Source organism: Microcaecilia unicolor, chromosome 3 (genome assembly GCF_901765095.1).
Source record: "Microcaecilia unicolor chromosome 3, aMicUni1.1, whole genome shotgun sequence".
NCBI classification, from domain to species: domain Eukaryota; kingdom Metazoa; phylum Chordata; class Amphibia; order Gymnophiona; family Siphonopidae; genus Microcaecilia; species Microcaecilia unicolor.
Genome location: NC_044033.1, coordinates 390,986,606 through 391,014,001, shown reverse-complemented (window position 1 = coordinate 391,014,001; position 27,396 = coordinate 390,986,606). Strand labels below are relative to the sequence as shown.

At 44.7% G+C, this 27,396-nt stretch overlaps 1 protein-coding gene across 2 annotated transcripts in view; it reads left to right on the top strand.

Annotated features, from left to right (window-relative positions):
- The window catches only part of FBXO16 (F-box protein 16), a 144,591-nt gene that overhangs the window by 32,016 nt on the left and 85,179 nt on the right, over positions 1–27,396 (top strand). For both annotated transcript variants that reach the window (XM_030198701.1, XM_030198702.1), the window contains exon 3: positions 768–803. In XM_030198701.1, the coding sequence (XP_030054561.1) occupies positions 768–803 (36 nt within the window). The remainder of the gene's footprint in view (positions 1–767; positions 804–27,396) is intronic.

Genomic DNA, 27,396 nt, shown 5'->3' with positions numbered 1-27,396 from the left:
AAAAAATTAAAAAAAAAAAAAGATTATACACACAAGTATTTGCTATGAAGAGTATTTATGTAAAAAACTTTATATGTCCTTCTCTTGGCAACATAATAAGAGTAGGCATATATTTATACATAGGCTAGATGTAGGCATGTTGTGTGCCGGAGGTAGGACAGAGCCACGAAGTATGTGTGTCAGTATAAAATCAGCATCTACACGTGTACTTCAGTCACATACAAGTGGAAATGTATGCTGCCACATTTTAGCCGTAATAGTGGCAGGTTTTGAGCTTGTATTTCATGAAAACATATAGGCACCTGTATGTCAAAATAGTCACCTACTTAGCCTCCATTCATAGATGACCCACCATGAAATTACCCTCCGCACATATACATCCCATATTGGCCTGAGGTTTTTCCAGGGACGTCTGTAAGTCAGGGGAGAAAAACAACTCATATACATGGGATTTTCAGTGATCATATGCTATTTTCTCTCTGGGCATCCACCCAAAAACAGGTAGAGAGGTGTGCAGGTGCTTTCAGTGCCCACATTTTCCATTTGTTAGTTTTCAAAGGCAAACAGTGTGTATCGTTTCCTTTTCAAATCTAACCATAGTGTCCTTGAGCTAAAAGTGTATGTGTACCTTGGAAGCAATGTAGGCTATTTAAACTAAATGAAATCCTTGATTTTTCCTCCATTGTTGTAGTAACAACAGCTTTTATATTTTAGCTGCAAGCAATATTCTCCTTTTTTACATAATGTTTAACTCTTTTTTTGAACAGGTATTTGAAGAACGAAGAGCACTTCTTGGAAAATGGGTAACTGTTTTTTTTTTTGTTTTTGTCCTTCCTTATTACTCTTACTATTTCCTTCCCATACAACATGTGCAGGCATCACTAGAACCCTTGTTCATTTTGAGGGGGAAGTTTCCTGCAGGACTTGTGCTTGAGGATGCTGTCTGGTTATCAGGAAGGGGTTTCCACAGTAGTGGTGACTGCCTTCCTTTTCTCCCCAGGAAATATGACCAAGCGCTGCTAGCCTCATCAGACAGGAGCCTCAAATGTATGACTCTTGCACCACAAAGGAGGCTGAAACCAAAACTGCAGCCAAAGCCAAAACAATCAAGTTTGGTTGTGTGAATGTGAATTGGTGACAGGTGCTGGGGATTGTCAGATCTTTCAGTCTGCACTCTCTGCATCCCTGTGCTAAACCCAGAGTAACCAAGCCAGATTATAATTTAAATAATGAAAGACCATATCATATCTCCAGGCAAAATAGCCTCCACACACATGTCCCACAGCTAATGGAAACTGAAACTAAAAGCCATAGTTCTTTCACAGTGGCTGACTTTGCACCACCCTTGGAGTGACAGATGATGTCATAACTCCACAGAAAGGCTAATTTCTAAAGAGTTTATCATCCCAAATTTACAGACTTAAATTACAGCTAAAAGTTTGTATCAAAAGCATTTATTTAGAGTATTTTCTTTACCCATATAAACTATTCTCCAAGATCATAACTGCATTACTTGCAATCGTAGTTCAAAAAAAATTACAGAGTACCCCCACCCCCAAGACTACCTTAAAATCCCTTTTGGTCTAGTGGTGTATTCAGGGCACGAGTGATACCCCACTCAGGGCCAACGAGAGATTGAACCGGGCCCAGGACAAGGACCCCCCCTCCCCGATCATCGCCGCTGCTGCCCCCCCACACAGTCATCATCCACTGCCTCCCCGCCTCCACGATTGTCACTGCTGCTGCCGCAACTGCAATTGAAATACCTTGGCTGGCGGCCCCGCCAGCGGAAGAGGTCTTCCTCCAGTACTGCTCTTCACTCTGCTGATTGCCTGCCCCTGCGGCTGCTTTTTCTTTCAGGGCATGCTCGGTTTCAAAACCGAGCACACGTGCCTGAGAGGAAAAGCAGCCGCTTAGCAAGCAATGGGCAGAGTGAAGAGCAGCACTGGAGGAAGACCTTCAGTGTCTGCTCCTCCGGGTCCTCCCCAGCCTCCAAGGGTAGTCTAGCAAAACTTGTTTGGTCAAGAATAAATAAATAAGTAAACATAAACAAACTGTAGTTACAAATTCAAACATGTTAAACATGTATAACTTATCTTTAATATAAACATATAAATTAAAAAAACAATTGGGGGTCCTTTATTAAGCTGCGGTAAGCACTAATGCATGCTTACCACAGCTAAAAACACCTTACAGAGGGGTGTGCTCAGTCGGCCCGCAGTAATTTTGGGATCAGCATGTACTATCCATCACTAAAGAATAAAATTTAGTGGCCATTAACACATAAAATAGAACAATTGGCTATTTTGCCCCTGTGGAAAAATGTCCTTAGCGTATGGGAATGACACGTTTAAGGTTCCCATACACTAAGGCCACTTTTTACCGCAGTTTCATAAAAGGACCCCTTAGTGACGCAAATAAAACTCAGTGTGGGCCACATTTTGGCAAATTTGAGTCACTGATTGTTTTTAAATTATATTGTTTTCAAGTGTTATTATGTTTGAAATTGTAAATAAAGAGGCAGATTGTAGAGAGGATGTACAAATTGGAATGTACACGTCTTTAAGTTCTGCTAGAAAAGGATCTGCTGACATAGAACCTGTTGTAAAATATATTGAGGAATGGACGTTTATGCACTGGTTACATGCAATGGGAGCATCCATTTTATAATCATAAATGTCTAAAATATCAATATGGGCACAAATGTTTCGCTTTCGGGAGGGAGATCAACTACTGGAGGATTAAGGGGGGAAACCTATAATCCCTCCAGTGGAACTGTTGTTCAATACGAGCACTTTTCTAAAACTTAGACATTTCAGGTAGTATGTGTAAATCCTAACGTCGATCTATTTAGACATGGACATACTTTCCCGTTCTGCAGTAACAGGCATTGGTATATTTAGCTGAAGCAATAAAGAGTTTTTGGTTTACCTTTATCCCTTTGGCTGTTTCTATGGAGGCTCAGTGCCGCTGCCGCGCCCATGTTACCACAATAAGAAATAACATTTTGCTTTTCTTTGGAACTTGTGTTCAACTGGCCTTTGTCTAAAGTATGTCACCAAAGACCCAGACCCCTGCTATATGTTCAGATTATCACAAAAGGTGGCAGCTTTGTTGTGAGGCCCAGAGCCCATTTTAACAGTAGTAGATCCATAGGATGTGAGGCAAAGATCCTATCACTTCCACCTTGTGTGATAGCATGATCATCCAGTCAAATTCCCCAGCTATTCCTTTACTAAGATGGGTTGGGCTGTTGTCCCTTTAGGAAGACCAAGGATCTTGTCTGTATACTCCTTCACATAACCTAATATCAGAGTTCAGTTTGATGGGGCTTTAACCAGGAGAAATAAAGTTGAATTGACCAAAGAAAGAGGAGGAAAATTAACAGGAAGAGAGTCCCTAGGTAGAACTCAGGGTGATGAAAAACCCTGACCTCTAACCCTACAGCCTTGAATAAATAATCTATCTGGGGGCTGGTGAGTTTCAGACCCCAGACTGAGATCAACAAATGGATTGCGTTTAAAAGTAAATTTGAGGTAGCAATGAGTGGATGAAGGGTTGAACCTGCCCCATTAAGCAGAAAAGCTAGTAAATGTACAAGCAGACTGTGGATAGAGCTAGGTTTTGATTTTCTTTGTTTGGACTATCTGCGACTTTCTAACCAACTACAGAATAAAGACATTTTTGACTGCAGTACCTTCTTCTGATGTGTGTGTGTCATTTTGGGGTTTTATCAAGAATAGCCAATTCCTTGTCATCAAGCAGATGAAGCCATTACGTATGGGTTATGTCCATCAACCAGCAGGGGAGATAGAGAGCACTCAAACTTTCACAGTGCCCTCTTGGCCAGCTAGCTCCACTGCCTCTTCAGTATTCTCTATCTCCCCTAGCAGGGTGGCTGCAGCTTGTTCAAGCTCCAGAAAAATCTGCCGGGAGGTGGTTCCTGGCTTGCCAGTTGTTAACCGGGGTGTTGGAGGCTATAGCAGCTTCACTTTAAAGGCACATAGGTTAGCCCTTTCCCTGCCTTACCCATACCTCTGTGGATGTGGACATATTGCCTTGCTTTCCCTGTCCTCACCCACCAACAGTGGATGCAGGCATATAGGTTCGCCCTTTCCCTGCCTTTCCCACTCATCTGAGCCTCCGGAGTCTTCAATACCTCTGCTTTCCTCACAGCTTAAAAAAAAAAAAAAAGTCATGTCGCGTTTTTAAACGCAGAGACGCTGGAACAGAGGTTTTTGACCTGATTTTCAGCAGGATCGTAGTTGTACACTAGATCCTTTGAGGTAAGAGTGTTTTCCAACTCCTCCGGGGTTGGCCCGCGATCGGGGCGATTTTGGCGCGAAACCTCCATTTTGGATTTTACCGCCGTTTTTTCGGCGATGGCTGCGGACAATGTAAAGCGCTGTTCCACTTGTGGCAAGCGCAAATCAGCAGCAGGACTCTGTAAATCGTGCTGTACTGGCTTAGGAGCCGGCCCGAGCATGGCGAGCGATGTTTCTTCCCGCTCTGAGCTGACAGCAGGCGCCATTTTGCTTACACTGAATGGTGCGGCCTCCGTGGACACGGAGAGACCTGAGCCGGGTGGGGCACCTCGAGATGAGGTTATTTCAGGAGTGGCTAGCACCGGACAGGATTTGGGTGCCCAGGGTGAGATTTTCTCCCCGGATTTTGTGCTTTTGCTGCATAAAGCATACATGATGAAAAGAGCCCTTCCTCAAGGGTCGCCTGAGGCTCCTCTGATTGCCCCCCCCCCCGATGGATTCTGGCCTGGGACTGCCCAGTGAGGCTTTTTTCCCGGATGCTTGGCCTAAAGATAAGCACAGAAGGGTTAATTCCCCTTCAGATTGTGGTGCACCTTCCCCCCCCCCCCCCCCCCCCCCCCTCCCGTGGTCGGAGTTCGGAGAACTCTGACAGACGTTCTTGGTCTGAGGAACCAGAGTCAGATGCGGATTTACCACAGGATCTGGATGATCCCTCCGCGGTGAGGATTTTCCACCGTGATGAGCTGCCAGCGCTTATTTCAGATACCCTACAGGCCCTCTCGATTGAAGATCCTGACAGTGGCATGGCCTCCTCGGGTAATCCCAGGATGGCTAGTACCAAGAAAGCTGCTCGGGCCTTCCCTTTGCATGACTCCATCCTAGAGCTTGTTTCGGCTCAGTGGGCTGACCCCGAGGGACCTTTGAGAGTTTCCAGGGCTATGGGGCAGTTATACCCTCTGCGTGAGGGACATATGGCTCGTTTTCAAATGCCTACAGTGGATGCCCTAGTCACTGCGGTGACAAAGAGAACTACCCTCCCTGTTGAAGGAGGTGTTGCCCTGAAGGATGTTCAAGACCGTAGGCTGGAAACAGCATTGAAACGGTCCTTTGAAATTGCAGGTCTCACTGTTCGGGCGTCTGCATGCAGCTGTTATGCTGTGAGAGCCTGCCTAGCTTGGCTGCAACAGGCAGTGGCTCAGCCCGGAGATGGAGTGGAGCCCTTCTTGGATGTGGCTCCGCGGATGGCGGTGGCCTTGTCCTTTCTGGATGATGCCCTTTATGACCTTGTCAGAGCTTCGGCTAAACAAATGGCAGTAGCAGTGGCGGCTCGCCGTCGTCTGTGGCTACGACACTGGGCAGCGGACATGGCCTCTAAGCAAAGGTTGGTGAAGTTGCCTTTTCAAGGACTTCTCCTATTTGGTGAGGAGTTGGAGAAAATTGTGAAAGGCCTGGGTGATCCAAAACCCCAGCGCTTGCCCGAAGATAGGCAGAGGCCTTCCTCTAAGGGCCAGGCGGTCCACTCCTCGTACAGACCTCGCTTCCGTGAAGCTAGAAGGTACTGCTCGGGGCGTTCTGCTGGGTTCACTTCACGTGCCCGTGGTCAGCAGAGGAACTCCTTTCGCTCGGACAAGCGTTCCGCAGCCGGTGGCTCAAGACCAGGAGTTCAGGGGCGACCCTCTCAATGATGGTGCGCCGGCCCTCTCCTCGATGCCTGTCATCGGAGGACGGCTTTCCCTCTTTGTCGAGGAGTGGGCCAAGATTTCCTCAGATCAGTGGGTTCTGGACCTGATCAGAGATGGATACAGAATAGAATTCAACGCCCCAGTAAGAGACGTGTTTGTGGAGTCCCGATGCGGTTCTGCAGTCAAACGGGCGGCGGTGGAGGAGACTTTACAAGGTCTGATTCAGTTAGGGGCAGTGACCCCGGTGCCTCCCGCCGAGCAAGGCTGCAGCCGATACTCCATCTACTTTGTGGTGCCGCGAAAAGGTGGGTCTTTTCGCCCTATTCTGGACTTAAAAGAAGTGAACAAGTCCCTGAGAGTGTGGCATTTCCACATGGAATCCCTGCGCTCCGTCATTGCGGCGGTACAGCCAGGAGAGTTTCTCACGTCTCTATACCTGAAAGAAGCTTACTTGCACATACCGATTTGGCCCCCGCACCAGAAGTTTCTGAGGTTTGCGGTGTTGGGAAAACATTTCCAGTTCAGGGCCTTGCCTTTTGGCCTCGCCACAGCTCCCCGAACCTTTTCGAAGGTAATGGTGGTAGTAGCTGCTTTTCTCAGGCGAGAAGGTATCAGGGTTCACCCGTACCTAGACGACTGGCTCATCAGAGCAGACTCTGCAACAGAGAGCTTACAAGCTACAGCCAGAGTGGTCTCAGTACTGCAATCTCTAGGCTGGGTCGTCAATATGGCCAAAAGTCACCTGTCTCCTTCACAATCTCTAGAGTTTTTGGGGGCCAGGTTCAACACAGTCTCGGGCTATGTGTTCCTACCCGAGCTAAGGCGGTGCAAGCTTCAGAATCAGGTCCGTCTGCTCCTGAGGATGCCCCGCCCGCGAGCTTGGGACATTGTCCAGCTGCTGGGATCGATGACAGCCACGATGGAAGAGGTACCCTGGGCGAGAGCGCACCTGAGACCTCTACAGTATTCCCTACTCCCGAGATGGTCTCCTATTTCTCAGGATTACCAATGCAGACTTACTTGGCTCCCTGCGGCCCGACTCAGCATGGAGTGGTGGCTCTCGGACAGCATGCTGCGGCGAGGAATGCCGCTGACGCTCCCCGTTTGGTGCCTGGTGGTAACAGATGCCAGCCTGAAGGGCTGGGGCACACACTGCAAGGGGAAGCATGCCCAAGGAGTCGGAGTGGTCCATCAACCGCCTAGAGTTGAAAGCGGTGTTTCAGGCGCTTCTGGCCTTTCAAGTGACCCTGGAAGGATTGGCTGTCAGAGTGATGTCGGACAACACGACAACGGTGGCCTATATAAATCGACAAGGCGGAACAAGGTGCAGAGCACTAGCCGCGCAGGCCGAACTGATTTGCCACTGGGCCGAGCTGCATCTTCAGTGTCTGTCGGCAGCTCATATTGCAGGTCAGAGCAATGTGCAGGCCGATTATCTGAGCAGGCATCAGATCGATCCAGCAGAATGGAATCTGGCAGACGAAGTTTTCCTGCAGATCTGTGCCAAATGGGGCAAGCCTGTGATGGATCTAATGGCGACAAGTGCCAATACCAAAGTCCCGTGCTTCTTCAGCAGACGGAGAGATCCTCGCTCAGCGGGGTTGGATGCCTTGGCTCAACCCTGGCCTCCGGGTCTACTTTATGTGTTTCCCCCATGGCCCTTGATAGGGCGCCTGCTCTTGCGGATTCGGCTGCACCCAGGAGAAGTGGTCCTCATCGCCCCGGATTGGCCAAGGAGACCTTGGTATGCAGACCTCCGACAGATGCTCCTGGAGGCTCCTCTGCCGTTACCTCTGGTACCGAACCTGTTGACTCAGGGACCGGTAGCCATGGAGGACGCCGGCCGCTTTGGTCTTACGGCATGGCTATTGAGAGGGCGCAATTGAGGGATAAAGGTTATTCCAATAAAGTTATTTCCACTCTCCTGCAAGCCCGCAAGCGGTCCACTTCCGTGGCTTATGCCAGGATTTGGTGCCTGTTTGAGTCTTGGTGTGCTTCCAGAGCCATTGCTCCAATGCGGGCTCCTGTCTCGCCGATTCTGGACTTTTTGCAGGAAGGTGTACAAAAAGGCTTGGCCTATAATTCCCTGCGGGTGCAGGTGGCAGCGTTGGCCTCCCTTCGTGGTAAGGTGGAAGGCGTGTCTTTGGCTGCTCACCCAGATGTGGCACGGTTTCTTAGAGGGGTGCTTCGGCTCCGACCTCCAGTGCGAGCACCCTGTCCAGCTTGGAACCTGGGGCTAGTTTTGAAAACCCTGCAGGCATCTCCTTTTGAGCCGCTTCGGCGAGCATCGGAGAAAGATTTGACATTGAAGGCCGTTTTTCTGGTGGCCATTACCTCGGCGAGACGGGTGTCAGAGCTCCAGGCGCTGTCCTGTAGAGACCCATTTCTGCAATTTTCAGAGTCCGGAGTCACGGTTCGGACCGTGCCTTCCTTTATGCCTGAGGTGGTTTCAGCCTTTCACCTAAACCAGCCTATTTTCTTGCCCTCTTTTTCAGAGGAAGAGTTTCCAGAATCTTTTGGGCAGCTGCACCTTTTGGATGTGCGCAGGACTCTGCTGCAGTATCTGCGAGTTACTTACTCTTTCAGGACTTCTGATCATCTGTTTGTTTTGCTATCCGGTTCTCGCAGAGGGTCTCCAGCGTCTAAAGCCACTATTGCCCACTGGCTCAAAGAAACTATCTTTTCAGCTTATCTGCTGGCCGGCAGGATTCCGCCTGTAGCCTTTAAGGCACATTCTACTAGAGCGATTTCTTCCTCTTGGGCTGAAACTGGAGCACTCTCTCTTCAAGAGATATGCAGTGCAGCAACATGGGCGTCTAAGCTCTCCTTTGCCCGACATTACAGGCTGGATGTGGCTGCCAGGAGGGATGTGCGTTTTGGTGCACAAGTGCTAGCGCGTGGTGTGGCTTGTTCCCACCCTATCTAGGGATTGCTTTGTTACATCCCATACGTAATGGCTTCATGTGCTTGATGACAAGGAAGGGAAAATTAGGTTCTTACCTTGGTAATTTTCTTTCCTTTAGTCATAGCAGATGAAGCCATGAGCCCTCCCTGTATGATTGTCTGTATGCTGTGAATCTGTTTTTCAGGTTCTGTTCTAATTTCCTGAAGTTCCTTCCTTGGGAGAAAGTTGGAAAACAATCTTCAGGATTCATGTTCAGTTTAAATTTAGGAAGGATGTGTTCATTCCCTCCAGCATGTTTTTTTTTTGGAGGATGAGTTGATTCTCTCCAGGAGGCGCGTGTGTTCCCCTCCAGTTCTATAAATAGGAGGATGAGTTCATTCCCTCCAGTGTGTTGGGAGGATGTGTGATTCCCTCCAGGAGGCGCGTGTGTTCCCCTCCACTTATACAATAAGGAGGATGAGTTTATTCCCTCCAGGAGGATGTGCATTCCCTCCTTTATGAGTTCATGCCCTTGTGATGGGCCATCGTTCGCTGTGAGGAAAGCTCTTGTGATTCCCATTGCGGTTTGCCATACTGCTTTGGAAGCTTCAAATACTGAAGAGGCAGTGGAGCTAGCTGGCCAAGAGGGCACTGTGAAAGTTTGAGTGCTCTCTATCTCCCCTGCTGGTTGATGGACATAACCCATACGTAATGGCTTCATCTGCTATGACTAAAGGAAAGAAATTTACCAAGGTAAGAACCTAATTTTCCCCTCTTTCCTGCTGAGAGGCATCTTCACAGCATAATAAAACTTATACACATATCCCAACCACACAGGTCATAGGTAAAGAACTGATGTGATATACAAACTTACTAGAATACTGCACCTACACATGGATTCTTTTCCATCCTTAATTTTCTCCTCTGAATCTTTTTCATCAGCTTCCACAGCTACCTCCAACCCTGAAAGATGGTGTTAGATGTAAATATTGTTTAACAAGGAGGGTCCCAAGAAACAAATAGGCAAAAAGTCAATGCAGACACAGTAGATAAAAGAAATTATTGTTAGATCAGTTAAAATTTTTCATTTTGGGCCTCTTTTATCAAGCTGCGCTAGCGGCTCTTGGTATAGTAATTCCAACCAAGACTGTTCACTTTGAATGGACTCTGTCGGCATTGCCACACGAGAACCACTAGCGTGGTGTTACTATGGTGACTGTTTCCTTGTCTGTGCTCACCTCGCCCTCTGGTGGCCAGAACCGGTGGCTGCTATGGACTGTCACACGTTCCAGACTTCAGCCCAGTCCGGTCCGCATCTTCCGGGCTGCCAGACTTGCTTCTCTTGTTTGTGTCTGCATAGCACCCGTAGCTGCCTTGTGATTCCTGCAGCTTGAACTTCAGCTGCGGATGGGCTTTATTAACCACCTGGAAACTTCTGTGTTTGCCTTTGCATCGTCTAAGGTCCCTGGTATGTTGGTGTGCTGTGTGTACTTCTGCCTAGTCCAGTTTCTTGTCTGAGGTCTTTGTCTGATTCTAGTTAATCTGTGTGTAGTTTAGCTTTGGTTTTATTGCTTATTTCCTAGTCTTGTTTCTGGTCTGTATTCCTTGTCTAGTTCTTGGTTGTCTGTGTTTCTTTCTTAGTGGCTGCTTGGCAGCTTTCAGTCCTGACTCTTACCTGTCCGGGGCAGAGAGAGCAGTGAACAAGGGGAGCGGACACCCTCCCCAGTGGCGTGCACCTGGGGCGGACCGCCCCACCCCCCTTCCTACGCCACTGGCTGCTTGGCAGCTTTTAGTCCTGACTCTTTCCTGTCTGTGTTCCTTTCTTCATGGCTGCCTGGCAGCTTTCAGTCCTTGTTCTTGAGCCTGTTCTTTCTACCTGGTGTGGTATTGTTTGTCTGAGAGTCCTAGTCTAGTATTCTGCCTAGCCTCCCTTGTGTTTTCTAGACCCTGTGTATATCCTGTTGGTATCCAGTTCTTGCCCTGTCCTGTAAGTCCTGCCGGCCGCCTGCATTCAGGGGCTCAACTCCTGGGGAACGGTGGTAAAGCGCAGGTGAAGTCTAGCTGTTCCTGCTCTGCCTGTTCCAGCTTGTTTGCCTCAGCTGCAACTCCAGTCCGGGGTTCCAGTCCTGTTCTGCCTTGTCTCTGGTTTGGGGGTGGTTTTGCCTGCCACTGATGCTCCACAGCAGTAGTCCAAGGGCTCACAAACCCAGGTTCTGCCTTGAAAACCTAGCACGTGGCTTGATAAAAGAAGCCTTACATTACATTAAACTTGTATTCCGCAGAAACCTTCAGAGTTCTATGCAGATAATAAAAAAACAAGAAGCCAAAACAGAGTTGCAGACTAAATGCAATTGATTTTGACTCAACCTACATATTTTTTAAAAAAGAAAAGTTTTAAATTGGTTTCTGAAAATTAAATAATCCCTTGATGACCGAATTATAGTGGGGAGAGAATTCCAAACTGAGGCAGCCTTATACGATAGGCATGAAGCTAACTATAGTACCGTCAAAGGCGTTTGCCCAGTCGGATGATAACAGATACAAGGTTATGTAGTGATCGAATGAGGTATATGTGGAGGGTCGAAGGGATGAAGATTGTGTGTTGTCCAGTATGATCATTAGTCATGCTGTGTTGCTGGGTGAAGAGGTTTATGTAGGATCGTTGGGGTAAACCTTTTTGAAGAGGTTGGTTTTTAGGGATTTCCTGAAGTTCAGGTGGTCATGGATTGTAAATATAACCATAATCATTGATGGAAATTTTAAATCTATCTATCTAACCTTGATCTAATTGTCTTTCCAAGAAAGAAAAAACTCAACCAGGTATAATGGAAGGTCCCCATACAATGCCCTATAGGCCCTTTATGATTTATTGACATTTTATTTCATTTTTACAGTAATGTCTTGCCTCTGATGCAGCCCATTTAGGGTGAAATGCAGCTGTGTTGGATTCAGTTTTATCTGATCTACCATTAATTCTTATTTTGTCTACCGCATCTACTTCCATGATTTTTTCCTAATATTGTTTAACAGGCAGCACATAACAAACTGCTGGGTGGCTTTAATCACTACCAGACAAAGAAATCTCTGTTGTGGTTTACTTAGCAAAAACTGGCTTTCAGTAACCCAAACCTGTGCTTGACGTGGCAGAGTGATGGGTAGGAGTGGAGCACTCCTGAAAGGTAGAGAAGGGATGGCGGAAGAGAATTAACATCTTAACATTATAGGGGCACAGAAAGTGACACATCATGAACTCCTAGTAGCTCTGAACATATCACTAGCGGGGCATGTATGGATAATGTTGCTGATTGTACAGATTAAGTTAAGTTTGAAATAATTTTTATTGATGACAAATTATTGTATGAACAAGAATAAACTGGATAAAGTGGCAGTCATCAACATTGTACAATATAATTCCCTCTCCCTCAACCCCTACTGAGCACACCAAAGACATGTGCATAACCTCATGGAAAAAAATGACTTAATCAGCATCAGAAGGCCTGTACTCTTATGGGCTCCTGAAAATTCAAAAAAAAATGGAGAAGGAAGAAAAGGAAAAAATATATATTTTTCGTCTTGCCCCCCCCCCCCCCCCCCCCGTTGTCTGTATTTTGCATCAGGACCCCCGAAACACTTCATAGTAAATTGAGATCCTCACTACAAGCTCTGGGTGACATGTCTGTATATATTTTCCCCAAATGGACAAAAAATCCTCTCTTGTGCTTGATAGATGCCCCAGCCATATTTCTTTCCATCAACATGAAATTTATTACACCAAACCCAGTATGACGGGAATTCAGACCCCGTCCATACTCCCAAAATAACTTTCTTGCCTACCATCCCTGCTTTTCTAATGAGCCGGCGACCTCCCCCATCCTGCAGTGCAAAAACCTCATACCTGTCGAATTGAAGGTCCACAGGAAATGCTGGTATAAGGGATTGTAATATCATCTCCAAATAGTTTAGTAAAGATCTCCAAGAAAGATTGTATTCTGGGTCATTTCCAGAGAGCATGGAACAATGAATTTACTTCATGGTGGCACATATGACAAAGAGGTGAATCTACCTTTTCCCATTTTAAAAAGCTGTTCTTGGGTTAAGTAAGCCTGATGTAGTATGTAAAATTGACATTCTCTTAAGTCTGCATTAAGCGTAATACTCATGATTCTATTCTATTCTATTGGAGTCTTATATACCACCTGTTTTCAAAAAAAGATTCACAGCGGTTTACATATCAAGAGGAACTCTACAACAGAGAGAAATAACATCTCAAAAATTAACAATTGAAAATCAATTTAAAGTAAGCAAAGAGCTGTTAGAGTTCCAACTGTTGATCAAACAAATAAGTCTTTAGGACTTTCCTAAAGGAAAAGTAAGAAGGTATACAGTAACTCTGCTGGCAACATGTTTCATAGTCTTGTCCCAGAAAAAGGAAAAGATTTCTTGATAATAGTTTTAAAATGAGAATGTTTCAAAGAAAAGAAACCTAATTTCAAAGTTCTTGCCAATCCCAAATTGCTACTAAAAGATGCAACCACAAGCAGTTCACCTAACACTTCTGATCTTAATCCAAAAACTAACTTAAAAATTAAACAAATTACTTTAAAATTTATACACTAGCATATTGAAAACCAGTGAAGATCACACATTGATGATACACTATCAAAACAATTCAGTCCACAAACTAGCCTAACAGCAGTATTCTGCAACAGCCGCAAACGATTGTGTAGTTTACTCATAATTTGAAGGTATAATGAATTACAATAATCTAGTTGAGGCAGTAGAATTGCCTAAGCCAGAAGTAAAATCTTCCTGTTGCAGATATGATCTGATTGCCCTCAATTACCAAAGTTTATAAAAAAAACTTTTATGGCATTTATTTGACTATCAAAACATAAGCCTGAATCTAAAATTATACCTAATACCCTTGAATGATTCTCCATATTTAAAATTTCTCTTGTATTCAATGTTATCGACATTGCTGGGATTCTACTAACATATCCAAACCAAACTATCTTTGTTTTTTATTTAACTTCAGAAAATGTTTAGTTGCCTAGCCATCTATAACAGAAATATAATATCTAATAGAATCTAAAATATTATCAAGACTTCCTAATGCTGGACATAAAATAAAAATATCATCTGCATACGATAGAACAGAAATTCCACTACCTAAAATAACAATTGCCCAGACAGCTCAAGTATATATTGAATAGAGTAGGCGAGAGTAAGACCTAAGCTTCAAAAACAATTCAAACCAACGTAATACTTTCCTGGTAGCACCCATCTCATTTAATCAAAAAAGAAGAATGATTTATAGCATCAAACACTGCTGATATATCAAATTGCAATAATATGGCCTGCTGACCTCTACTCAATAGCTGTCTAATTTCTGTTGTAAGGACAAGAAGTAGTGTTTCTATACTATGTTCAGAAATTAAAACCATGTTGGGTCCTATGAAAGTATGTCAAAAGATTCTAAGCATTTCTGAAGCTGTTCATTCATCAGGAATTCCCAAAGCTTGGCCATCCATGATATGCTTGCAACTGGACGATAATTATCCACTTTAGATAAATCAGTATCCATTGACTTTTGTAAAGGTGTTAAAATTATTTCAAAGTCTCAGGATAGCAGCCAGACTGTAACAACATATTAACAAAAACAGTTAATCATTGCAAAATTGAAGATGGAACTTCAATCATCTGTCCTTTGCAAGTCCGTGCACTGTTTTTGCATTAAGACCATCGGATCACATTTTGGAGACATCTTTAGTAAATGTTTATGTAAATTAGAAACTGAAAGACGCTCTTCTCCGGCTCCCATCAAAAGCTCCTTAAATTTCGTACTATGGTTAACCTGTTGGGCCTCTAAATTAAGAGAATAGACATAATGTGACAACTAATGGTAGCAAAATTATCTCTCACATGGGTAACATACCATCTCCTAATTTTGTGATAGGCTTTAATCTACCATCATCTCTTAGCACATGTGCTAAGCATTTTATGCCTTGAGAACCCCAGAGGTGAAAAGTCTCATTGTCCATGCCTGATTGAAACATTGCATTGTCTTGAAGGGGAAGAAAGAAATTTCAGCTGATAGTTCTCAATAACCAGTAATTTCCCGCAGTAAATCACGCAAAAGGCAAAGTAAAGGACTACTTTTCACAGTCAGGGGAAACCAGTGTGTAGGTGTTGTCAGCAGGTCCCCCTTCCGCTCTTTGGCCCAGGTCAACCCTGCTTAGCAGATACGCTTAAATGCTGAACTTTCTCCCTCGCAGCACCGGTTAATTCCAGTTCTCTGCCCCTCCCTCACAGCACCGGTTAATTCCAGTTCTCTGCCCCTTCAGCCACAGCTTCCTCGAGTGACTGCTCCTTTAGCTTGCTATTTAATGATAACCCCAACAAACGGACAGAAACTCTAGCAGCCTTATAATAAAGGGGTTCACTTTTATTTACATCAGTTCAGTTGTAGTGACTTCAGCAACACAGTACAAAGATCTCACTTAAAAGTCTTTGACAAGTTTCACGTTCACAATGCCAGACAGAGATTTCCTGCTAATTTGCTGAGCATAGTCTAATGACCTCTAACACCATCTTCTTCTTCTTCTCAGTTAGTCACTAATTATCAGGTTAAACATTTAACTTCTCGTACCCTTAACCTTCTTAATCACTTGCTGCCACAGTTTTCTTCCCAGCTGCATCAATTCTGTCTTCCCCCTTCCAGACAGTTGAGGAAATACCTTAACCAAGAAACTCCTCACCTTAGCACCAGCAGTCTGTGCAAATGCAGCCATCTCCATACTCTCCTCCTCATTCTCCTCCCTTTTATCCCATTCCATCTCTTCTACCCTCCTCACAGGGCTCCCTCAGCTGCTGATTAGAGTCCATCTCCCAATCCTGCTCCTCTCCCTCCACTTCCTGTGAGTCCTGTATTGGGTCAGGTGCATTGTGGGAATCATGGTTCCTAGGCTCATCCCTTATTCTAATTGGTCTCTTGACCACCAGAGGGCGCGTTCCTCGTCTATAAGGGATTTGCAAATGTCTTTTAATCTCTCTCCGGGGCTGCTTTCGCTTTCCTTGAGGCCATCTTCTCAGTAACCCCTTACAGTGTATGAAGCAGGTAACTCACAAGCCAAGTTGTAAAGGAGCGTAATCCTGTGTGCCTAGGAGCCAGTCACCCAAATGACTGCGCAAATAGGCCTGACTGTATTTTTTATATCTGGCAGCCCCATCCCACCTGCCCTCCAAGAGCCCAGAAGCAGTCAAAAAGGAGTTTTTGGTTTAGACTCTCCCCAATAGAATTTAGAAATCATCTTATATATCTTTAAAAGTTTCAACGGGAGCATTTGTAAGGCTTATAACCAGTGTGGAAACTCTATCATTCAGAATAACTGGATCCTGCCATTCAAACTAAGGGGAAGGGCTCTCCAACCCATTAGTTTTAGATGTAGACTGAAATAAGCTGTCAACATGTAAATGATACATATGCATAGTAAATTGTATACCCAAGTATCTGAAAGAATAATCTGCCCATTTAAGAGGAAAAGAAGTCTGCCATTTCGTCCAAACAGACACGTGCAAGATTATGGCTAGTCATGTGTTAAAATTTAATTTGAATCCTGAATAATCACTATATTCTTTAAAGGTTTCCATTAGAGCAGGCAAAGATTTCTGGGGTTTAATTATATGGATCAGCAGGTCATCAGAAAAAGATCTTAAATACAGGATTGATTCTCACACCTTGCACCTCTGGACGGGTTTTAATATCTCTAATCAAGGAGTTCAATTTAAGCACAAAGAAAAGGGGAGAAAGAGGACAACCCTGTCGGGTACTCTTACGAATCGAGAAAGGGCTAGAATAAACACCATTAACATTAAAGAATAGCTTGTTGGTTTGAATATGGCCTGAAACATAACCAAGGTGCCATCCAGAACTGCACCAGCTCAGGCTTAAATCAGGCATCCAAAAGGAACCTCCTTGTTCACAAAGTCAGTAAAACGTTAGTAATAGTTCTCCATAACAATAATAGTAAACCACCTGATGTCACGGTTGTGCCCAGGTCCCTGGCTCGCAGTCACCTCAGTCCCCGGGGTTTAGGCCTGGGGAATGCTGCGAAGTGATGGTTTACCGTTTCCCGTGTTCCAGAAGATATGCTGGTCCGGTCCGGATCTTCCAGCTCTCCAGATTGTTTTGGGAGTTTTTTGGAACCAAGCAGCACCCATACCTGGTGAACTCCCTTGTGACCTGCCTTTAACCTGGTAAGGTTCTTAGTTGCCTTGCAACAGTGTTCTTCAGAGGCGTTCCTTTGGTGTGAAGTGTTGCAGTGCCTTTGTGCTTTTCGTGTTGGTGACTTTTACTCTGCTTGTTTTTTGGACTATTCTTCTGCCTGCCGCCTGCCCAGACCCGGATTGTTTATTGGACTATTCTTCTGCCTGCCGCCTGCCCTGACCCGGCTTGTTTATTGGACTATTCTTCTGTCTACAGCCTGCCCTGACCCGGCTTGTTTCTGGTTTGTTCGTTTGCCTGCTGTTTTTCCTGGAACCCAGCGTGTTTCTAGTGTCCCTGTTATTTGTCAGCCTGCTGCTGTGTCCTGCCTTGTCCTGCAAGTCCTACCGGCCGCCTGAAGCCCAGAGCTCAACTCTTGGTGAAAGGTGGCCAAGTGTAGGTGAAGCCTTACTCCAGTCCACTGTGTTCCAGTTCCAGTCTGCCTTATCTGGTGTTGGGGTGATTCTCCTGCCGCTGCTGCTCCTCGGCAGTGGCCCAAGGGCTCACAAACCCAGGTTCTTGCTGTGTATACGTGACACCTGACCATTTTCATAGTCAAAGATGTCCAAGTCCTGCATAATGTAGCACATAGGAACAGTGTCACATGGCCTCTACAGGGTGAAGCAGTTGTTTTGCAATCGTCAGTGCTTCTGTAGCCATGACAAAATATTGGTGTTTGTCCACTTTTTGCCAAGACCGCAGCAGAAAAATCTTGAAAGCAGAGAATTTTATGGTTGTTGTAATATAGCAACCAATAACCACAGTATCTGCTGCTTCAAAATGACTTACAAAATAATTTGCAATAATTCTAGTAAACAGGAAAAAAAGGCCTCAAAGAGCTCACAGAACTTAATCATAATAGAACTGTGCGAGCTTAAACGGATCAATAGATCCATCATTGGCCAAAAACCTTATCATGTGGAGCTTTCCTGTTACTATAGCTAATTCAAACCCAATTATTTCATTAAATGGCTGAAAGAACTTTCATGTGATATTATATGCACTGACACTTATCTTTTAAAGTCGTGCCATTACATCGCGTCGCTCACTGTAATCTCTCTCTGGAATCTAGTGCCGAGCCGATGATGGCCAGCGTTTCGCGAGGCTGCTTCAGGGTCTCGGTGTCACACTGCGGAGAGAAATATACTGTCATTATTGATTCTTACATACTTTAAATGCAAGAAACTGGCAGGCTGAATTAGCTGAATAAATTAAATTCGACACAGTACATAGAGAAGAGAACAGCACGGCTTCTCAACGCGCTTGTAATCACTTGACAACTGTCAAATCAATGCCAGATAAAGCTTCAGTGACGTCAGACGCTATTCATGAACCACCCAATGAGAGACTTTGAAGGTTGCATCTCTTAGATCTATTTTCTAGGTCATCGATTTTCTCTTCAAGTTTGGTTATCATTGTTTGTAATGCACTCTTGACATGTCTCCTAGGCCTTTAGCATATCTTCCAAGTCAGAGAGTCTTTGCTGTTAAGACTGTAGCTCTTTGTGCATAGTTTCAAACCTGCTGCTTACCAAATCCAACTTGTCTACAATCTTTTGTATTTTCTGATCAAACGAGCTTTCCAACAGTGTTCTAATCTGCACTACCACCTCAGTCGCCCACGCCAAGTGCACTGATTGTGGGCCTGTCATTTCTTCCTCCGCCATCTTATTTTTCATGTGTCAACCCTGATCTCTGTCTTTTCAGGAGATTTTAGAGGTCATAATGGTAATCCAAAAGGCTCTGAAAATAGGTATACTTCTCCTTCACATCCTGTCCAAAAGAGAGTGGTTCAAATGGCTTGGGGAGGTTATTTGGCCAGAGAGGTCTGGGAGATTACCTCATCAACACCCGCTTCTTAGCAGGGCATCATGTGACTCCCTACTCTACAGATTAAGTTAAATGCCTGTACCAGCATTTATCTTAACCTGGTGACTGTGTTGAATATTGGGCTGATAAAATAATGATCATAATGATGGTCATAGTATATGGGAGTCAACACATAGGCGCTCGACACAAAATTCTAAAGCTTCAGGCTGAAACTGCCAGTCTTCTCTGAAAACTGCAGTCAGTGTTCCTGCTAAAAGGTATGCAGGAGCTGCCACGGTGCATATATTTTTATCCAGGTTAAAAGGAGGCACTCTGGGGATGGGGGTAAAGGGAGTAAAATACCACATGGACATGAGGTTTTCAACAGCAGGTGCACTATTTTACATTTCCCAGGTCCCCTTCCATCACCCACACAAATCTTAGGTGCATGGACGCTTTTAGCATGCATATTATGCATATTCTAAGCTTGTTTATTAATTGCAAGTATGTAACAGGTCATGCATGCTCTGCAACTACACAACTATTTGAAAATTGTCCCCTTAAGGTGCATAAGTAACTATACTGCTCATTCATTTGGGTGGAGTGGAAGTAATGTTGTTATTAATGGGCTACTAAATCTCTATGGGAGATTAGGCACCACCGTTGAATTTTCTAAATGAATGAACTCAGCTGTCTTTAGCTCTTGCAGATGCTTTGTCCTAAATAGGTGACCCGACTTAAGTTTATGACTACTTTTTCGATTTATAACCTGCTTTTTGCATAGGCTCAAAACAGGATTCAGTAAATGTAAAAGGATACTCATCTGTTGTTTCATTTTCAAAACTTTTGCAGTAGAATGTATAGATCCCCTTTTATCTGTAGATTTTCACACAGTGCAAATTAACCAAGAAAAGGAGACTTAAAGTTCCTTGAACATATTTCTCTACGTCTCTGTTCCCTAAGTAATAAGGATGTACAGGCCGAAAATGTTCATTTTGTTTAGTTCCCTGTATTCTTTACAGGATTTCTTTGTGTTCTCCTTTTTTTTTTTTCCTTGTCATGGGGGCGATGTCATCAATAGCGTACACTGTTTTGTAAGAGTGTGCCCTTTGCTGAAATGGTATGTCCTTTTGCCAAAACAGTGTGCCCTATTTCAGCAAAAGTGCAAAACAGCGTGCACTCCTCTGAAAGACTATGCATTATGGATGACAGGGAAAAATTTAAAAATTTTGGGTTTATTCCTAACAACTCCGTCAAACTGAGGACTATCTCATATTTTGTAAACTATTGAAAACTCACTTGATAAGATCGACCTCTAACAATAGAAATAACTAACCCTCAAACAAAACCCAACTCTGTCCATATTCACATTCTAGCCTATGTATTACAAACATTTTATATGATCAGGATTTCATGTTATGCTGTTATTAGTAATTTTGTATGTATATATATCTATATATATCTACTTTGTTCTTCTTTTGTTATATTGTGAGCCACATTGAATTTGAATCCTATTTAAGATAATCAGGCTTATTTTCGAAAGGGATCACCGGCGATCTTCCGACACAAATCGGGAGATCGCCGGCTATCTCTCAATCCTGGCCAAATCGGTATTATCGAAAGCTGATTTTGGCCGGCTTCAACTGCTGTTTCGTCGCGGCACCGGCCAACCTTCAAAGGGGCATGTTGGGAGGGTAGCGAAGGCGGGAAGGGGGGCAGGGCAGGGTTACGAGATGGCCGGCTTCACCTTATTATGAAAAAAAAAAGGCCGGCTCGAACTAGCATTTCACCGGCAGGACTTGGTCCATGTATTTTTAGGACAAAGTCCTAAAAAAGAGCCCCAACTGACCAGATGACCACTGGAGGGAAGCGGGGATCACCTCCCCTTACTCCCCCAGTGGTCACCAACCCCCTCCCACACAAAAAAAAACAATTAAAACATTTTTTGCCGGCCTGTATGCCAGCCTCAAATGTCATACCCAGCTCCCTGACAGCAGTATGCAGGTCCCTGGAGCAGTTTTTAGTGGGTGCACTGCACTTCAGGCAGGTGGACCCAGGCCCATCCCCCCTACCTGTTACACTTGTGGTGGTTAATGTTGAGCCTTCCAACCCCCCCCCCCAAACCCACTATACCCACATGTAGGTGCCCCCCTTCACCCCTTAGGGCTATGGTAATGGTGTAGACTTGTGGGCAGTAGGTTTTGGGGGGGATTTGGGGGGCTCAGCACACAAGGGAAGGATGCTATGCACCTGGAAGCTTATTTTGTTTTTTTTTTAAATTTTTTAAGTGCCCCCTAGGGTGCCCAGTTGGTGTCCTGGCATGTCAGGGGGGCCAGTGCACTACAAATGCAGGCTCCTCCCATGGCCAAATGCCTTGCATTTCGCCGGGTCCGGTTTCCATTATGGCTGAAAAACGAAGCCAGTCATCTCATCTAAACCCGGCGATCCACCAGCAATCCTACTCTAAACCCCATGAGCTATTTGGGCGGCGCCAAACGTATTTAGAAAATACGCTTGGCTCCGCCCGCTTATGGCGCCGGCCGCAAAGATGGCCGGCCATCGACTTCGCCGGCGCCGTTCGATTATGCCCCTCAATGTGGGATATAAATGTCATAAATAAATTCCAGACAAATGCGTATCCCTACTAAGTATTTTATTTATTTATTTGTGACATTTATATCCCACATTTTCCCATCTATTTGTAGGCTCAATGTGGCTTACGTGGAGGGGCATAATCGAACGGAAACTCCTATCTCCATGGGCGTTTATCTCCGAGAACGAGTCCGTGAAGGGGCGGGCCGAACCGTATTTTCGAAAAAAATGGACGTTTTTGAGCTGGGCGTTTGTTTTTTTTTAGCGATAATGGAAACTAAAAATGCCCAGCTCAAAAACGTCCTGAGCCATTTGGTCATGGGAGGGGCCAGGATTGGTAGTACACTGGCCCCCCTGATATGCCAGGACACCAACTGGGCACCCTAGGTCAGTGCGGTGGACTTCAGAAAAAGCTCCCACATGCATAACTCGCTCTCTTGAGCAGGGACTGTCCTTCCCCATGTTTAAACTTGTACAGCGCTGCGTAACCCTGGCAGCGCTATAGAAATGCTAAGTAGTAGTAGTAGCTCCCTTGCCACGGGTGCTGAGCTCCCAACCCCCCTCCCCCAAAACCCACTACCCACAAATGTACAACACTACCATAGCTCTTAGGGGTGAAGGGGGCACCTACATGTGGGTACTGTGGGTTTTGGAGGCCTCCCATTTACCAGCACAAGTGTTACAGGTGGGGGGATGGGCCTGGGGCCACCTGGCTGAAGTGCACTGCGGTACCCACTAAAAGTGCTCCAGGGACCTGCATACAAGCAGGCCTCTAGGACTTGTTGCTGCTGTATAACATTGGCACACCAGTTGACACCTGAAGACTAATCTCTCCGAAAACGTCCTTTATTCGAATAACCGCTTTTACTCACAGTTAACTGCAGATCAGAGGTTGTGCCCCACTGGCAACGAGTCTCCCTGGTACTGAGATTAGCAGTAGGTCAGAGCTGGCAGAATGCTTTACAATGCCCTCTTTCAGCCACATTCAAGGTAATAACTAAATTCTCTAACGTGGCTAACACAGGAAAGGGAACTAAAACTGGCTTACAAAAATGGCCACTACCGCATGGACTTCAACAGGGCACACTCTGACCCAGTAGGCAGGGGGAAAAGCACCATGGGAAAAGAGCCTACCAACTACCAACATCGTGAAACTGTAACACAAGCTAATGAAATCACGGAGCCCAATACCCTACACCCACCACAATGCAATGCTGATGTGACCCTGTACTGCACCCGAGAGCCACATCTGACCCAGGGAAAGGCTGTGACAGGATCGAACACATTCTGCTGTCATGGAGGTGGGTACGGCATTTGAGGCTGGCATACAGGCTGGAAAAAAAGTTTGTAAAGTGGGGTTTTTTTTGGTGGGAGGGGGTTAGTGACCACTGGGGGAGTGCGTGGAGGTCATCCCCGATTCCCTCCAGTGGTCATCTGGGCAGTTGGGGCACTTTTTTGGGACTTGTTCGTGAAAAAAAAGGGTCCAAAAAAAGTGACCCAAAATCGCGGTCAAAACGCCTTTTTTTTCGATTATCAGCTAAAGACGCCCATCTCTCCTCGGCTGATAACCACGCCCCAGTTCCGCCTTCACCACGCCTCCGACACGCACCCGTCAACTTTATTCATTTCCGCGACGGAGTGCAGTTGGAAACGCCCAAAATCGTCTTTCGATTATACCGATTTGGGCGCCTTTGCGAGATAAACGTCTATCTCCCGATTTAGGTCGCACTATAGGCGTTTTTCTCTTTCGAAAATAAGTAGGATAGTACCGGAGAGGCGGTACAGACTCCAGTGTAAACAAATACAAAGTGGTGATGTGGTAAGATAAAGTTCATGTGGCACAGCCACACTAGGGAATCGTACAACGGAACAGTTGTGTTATATCCATTACGATCTTTAGTTGCAAAGATCAGGCATTTATGTTGGATCGGTAGGGTATGCCTTTTTAAACAGGTTAGTTTTTAGTGTTTTCCGGAAGTTTAGGTGGTCGTTCGTAGTTTTCAAGGCTTTTGGTAATGCGTTCCACAGTTGTGTGCTTATGTAGGAAAAACTGGACGTGTAAGTTGATTTGTATTTGAGTCCTTTGCAGCTTGGTTAGTGCAGATTTAGGTACGTTTGTGTTGATTCGGATGTGTTTCTAGTTGGTAATTCAATCAAGTCTGTCATGTATCCCGGAGCTTCACCGTACATAATTTTGTGAACCAGAGTGCAGATTTTGAAAGCAATGCATTCTTTGGGAGCCAGTGTAGTTTTTCGTGAAGGGGTTTTGCACTTTCAAATCGTGTTTTTCTGAAGATAAGCCTAGCTGCCGTGTTTTGAGCGGTTTGAAGTTTCTTTAAGGTTTGTTCTTTGCATCACGCATAGATTCCATTGCAGTAGTCTAAATGGCTTAGTACCATTGATTTGTATCAGGTTGCGAAATGTTCCCCTCGAGAAGAATTGTTTCATGCATTTGAGTTTCTTTCCACATTGAGTGGAACATTTTCTTTGTTGTGGATGTCACTTGGCTCTCTAGTGTTGTTGCGGTCCATTGTAACACCGAGGATTTTCAGGCTGTTTGAGATAGGGAGGGTGTAATCTGGGGTGTTGATAATTGTGGGGTTATCCGCACTGTGTAGGGATGAGAGGATGAGACAGTGTGTTTTTTTTTTGTTTAGTTTTAGTTGAAATGCATTTGCCCAAGAGTCCATGATGTTCAAGCTGATCTTGATTTCGTTGGTGATTTCTGTCAGTTTAGATTTGTAAGGAATGAATATTGTGACATTGTCTGCATAGATGAAAGGGTTAAGGCCTTGGTTGGATAAGGACTTGGCTAGTGGGGTCAACATTAGGTTGAAGAGGATCGGTGATAGCGGTGATCCTTGTGGTACTCCGCAGTCTGCTTTCTACGGTGATGCTATGTTTGAGTTTGATTTTACTTGATATGCTCTTGTGGTTAGGAAACCCTTGATCCAGCTAAGTATGCTTCCACCAATCTTGAACTTATCTAGTAATCTTATTAATATATTATGGTTTACCATGTCGAATGCATTAGACATGTCGAATTGGAGGAGGAGGAGGATGTTTTTGCCTATTGCTATTTCCTGCTTGAATTTGTCTAGGATAGTGAATAGTACTGTTTCTGTGCTGTGGAGGGGGCGAAAACCTGACTGTGATTCATGTAATATTGAGAATTCATTTATATAATCTGTAAGTTGTGTCTACCATGCTTTCCATCAGTTTGACTGACAACGGAATGGATGCTACTGGACGGTAGTTAGTGATTTCATTTGGTTTTTTTCTTGGTGTCTTTTGGTATCGGAGTGAGTAGGATATTGCCATTTTCCTTAGGGAAGAGACCTTGCTGGAGCATGTAGTTTAGGTGGGATGTGAGGTCTGCTATGAAGCGGTCGGGGGTGGATTTCATTAGATAGTTGGGACAGGTATCTAGTTTACAGTGAGTGTTGGAGAACCTGCTGATCGCCTGTGCAACTGCATCGACGGTAAGGAGGGTGAATTTTAACCAGGTTCGGTCAGCCAGGTATTCTCCAGTGGTTGGGTCCAACTCATTAAGGAAGATTTTGATGTCAGTGTTGTCCTGAAGTAGCGTGTTGCGTAGGTTTGCAATTTTTTCATTGAAATACTTAGCAAATGGGATGTCTGTTCAATGTAGTGACCAAGTTGGTGTCTAGGAGTTTGTTCACGAGTTGGTATAATTTCTTCGTGTCTTGTAATCTGTCCCTATTTTAGTTTTATAGTATGATCTTTTGGTCTGTCTTATTGCGTATTTGTATTTTCTTTGTGATTGTTTCCATGTGTTGAGTGTGTGTTCGTCTTTTGGTTTTCTCCATGCTTGTTTGAGTTTCCTGGATTGTGTTTTTAGCTTTTTCAGTTCATCATTGAACCATAGTATTGAGTTATGCTTACGTGAAGTTCTTGTACGTAAGGGTGCTATTTCATCTAGTATGCATTTGCATCTTTTATCCCATTCCATGAGGTAATATATGGAGTCTGTTTGTGCTGTCCATTCATTGTATATCTGTTGCTAGAATGTTTTCATGTCTACTTGACCTCTTGTGCTGTAGGATGTGTGTTCTTGTATTTGGTGTAATCCCTTCTTCCGCCAGTGTAGGGATAAATTTAATTTGTAGTGATCAATCCAGGGTGTTTCTGTCCATTTAATATCTGTTATTATTAGGTTCTGGTCTGTTGAAAGTTTGTGTGAGATAAGATCAAGTGTGTGCCCTTTGACGTGGGTTGCTTGCATTTGTGGCCATTTGAGATCCCATAGGTGGAGGAATTCCATACATTCTTGTGCGTTGATTGAGTTTGGGTCTTCTAAGTGAAGGTTGATGTCTCCTAATACTAGTACATTGGAGTTGGTTACACATGTGTTTGAAATGAAGTCCATGAAGTTAGTTTGGCCTTCGTTCCAATTACCTGGAGGACTGTAAACCAAGACACAATTCAAATGATCGCGTAGGGTTTTGATGTGGATTCTGATTGAGGCAATTTCAAGTTGAGGTGTCATGGACTCAGCAGTGGTTTTGGTGGTAAAGTGGGATCGGTAAATTAGTGCTATGCCTCTGCCTCTCTTTTTCTTTCTGGTCCAGTGTGATTTTGTATCCTGGAGGGCACAGGTCTAGGATTATGGGGTCCTTTTGGTCGTGGATCCAGGTTTTGTTGATGAAGAGTAGGTCAAGGTCTTTTGCCATGATCCAGTCTGTTAGTATTGCTGTTTTGTTTACTGCGGATCTGGCGTTGATATAGCCCACTTGGATTATTTGGAATGGGTCTTCTGCATCTGGTGTTGTGTGGACTTTTATTAGTTGTCGTTTCTTTGTTGAGGTGAGTTTGTTTGGACCATTCTTTGCATTCTGTGCTGGTAGTCCGCATGTTGGTGTTCTTCCTTTGTTTAAGTTGTTGTCAGTTTGATGAGGTGTGGTGTATCTGATCAATCTTTGATGATTGTATAGTATGCGTATAATGTTACTTTCTGTAAGAGGAGTGGTTAGTGTTAGGTGGATCAGTGTTAAGGAGTAGATTATTAGGAGTAGTTTGAAGGTATTCCTTTTGGTTTCTTTTCGCTGTGGGCTACTAATAAGACCGAGTTTTGATGACTGGATGCGTGATAAGACTTTTTTTCTTTGGTGTGGGGTCTGGTGTTCTGGTCTTGTGTGTTATTTCAGGCTTAGTCTTTGGTTAATATCGTGGGGTTATATATGTGAGTGTGCATGAGGTTAGTGCGTGACTTGGTTTTTGTTTGTGTATGACTATTTGAGATCTTGTCTGCCTGCACTATTTCTCAATATGTTTTCCTTGGGTTAGGCGATGTGTGGCTGTGTATTACCTTTTGTTGGGCTGTTTTGGGCCACTTTCGTTGTCTGCCTCGTTAGTTGATGAATTTGATCTGCGGTTCGAAATTCCCTTAGATCCTGCCGTTGATTTTCTTGCCAGCTGTTCTGACCGGTCGCTTTTGTTTTCTTGATTAGGTGAGGAGTCTGCTCTTGTATGAGGGGAGGCTAGAGGTGTATAGACTACTCTGTATGAAAGCTGTGCTGGGACTTGCTTGCAGTTGCTTCCCTCTCTTCACTGACTTAAGAAGAGGGTCTGCCTTTCAAGCTGTTGAGATCACTACTGGATCAGGTTTCAGTGATAAGATAATGAGCAGAGGAGATGGGAGGGGGGAGAGTAGCTCTGAGTCAGAGTCCTCCCTCAATCAGTCTCTTAGCAACTAATTGCTTCCCACCATCCTTGCCCAGAGGATCTTTAGGGCTCAGATTTCTGGCTTTGGCTGGAGAAAGAAGGGAGGGGAACTTCAGAGCACCTTCAAGGTGATTAGCACAGAGGTGTGACAAATGCAACGTAAAGAACTCAAGTTGGAAGATTCCGTCTCACTCTGATATAGGGTTACCATACGTCC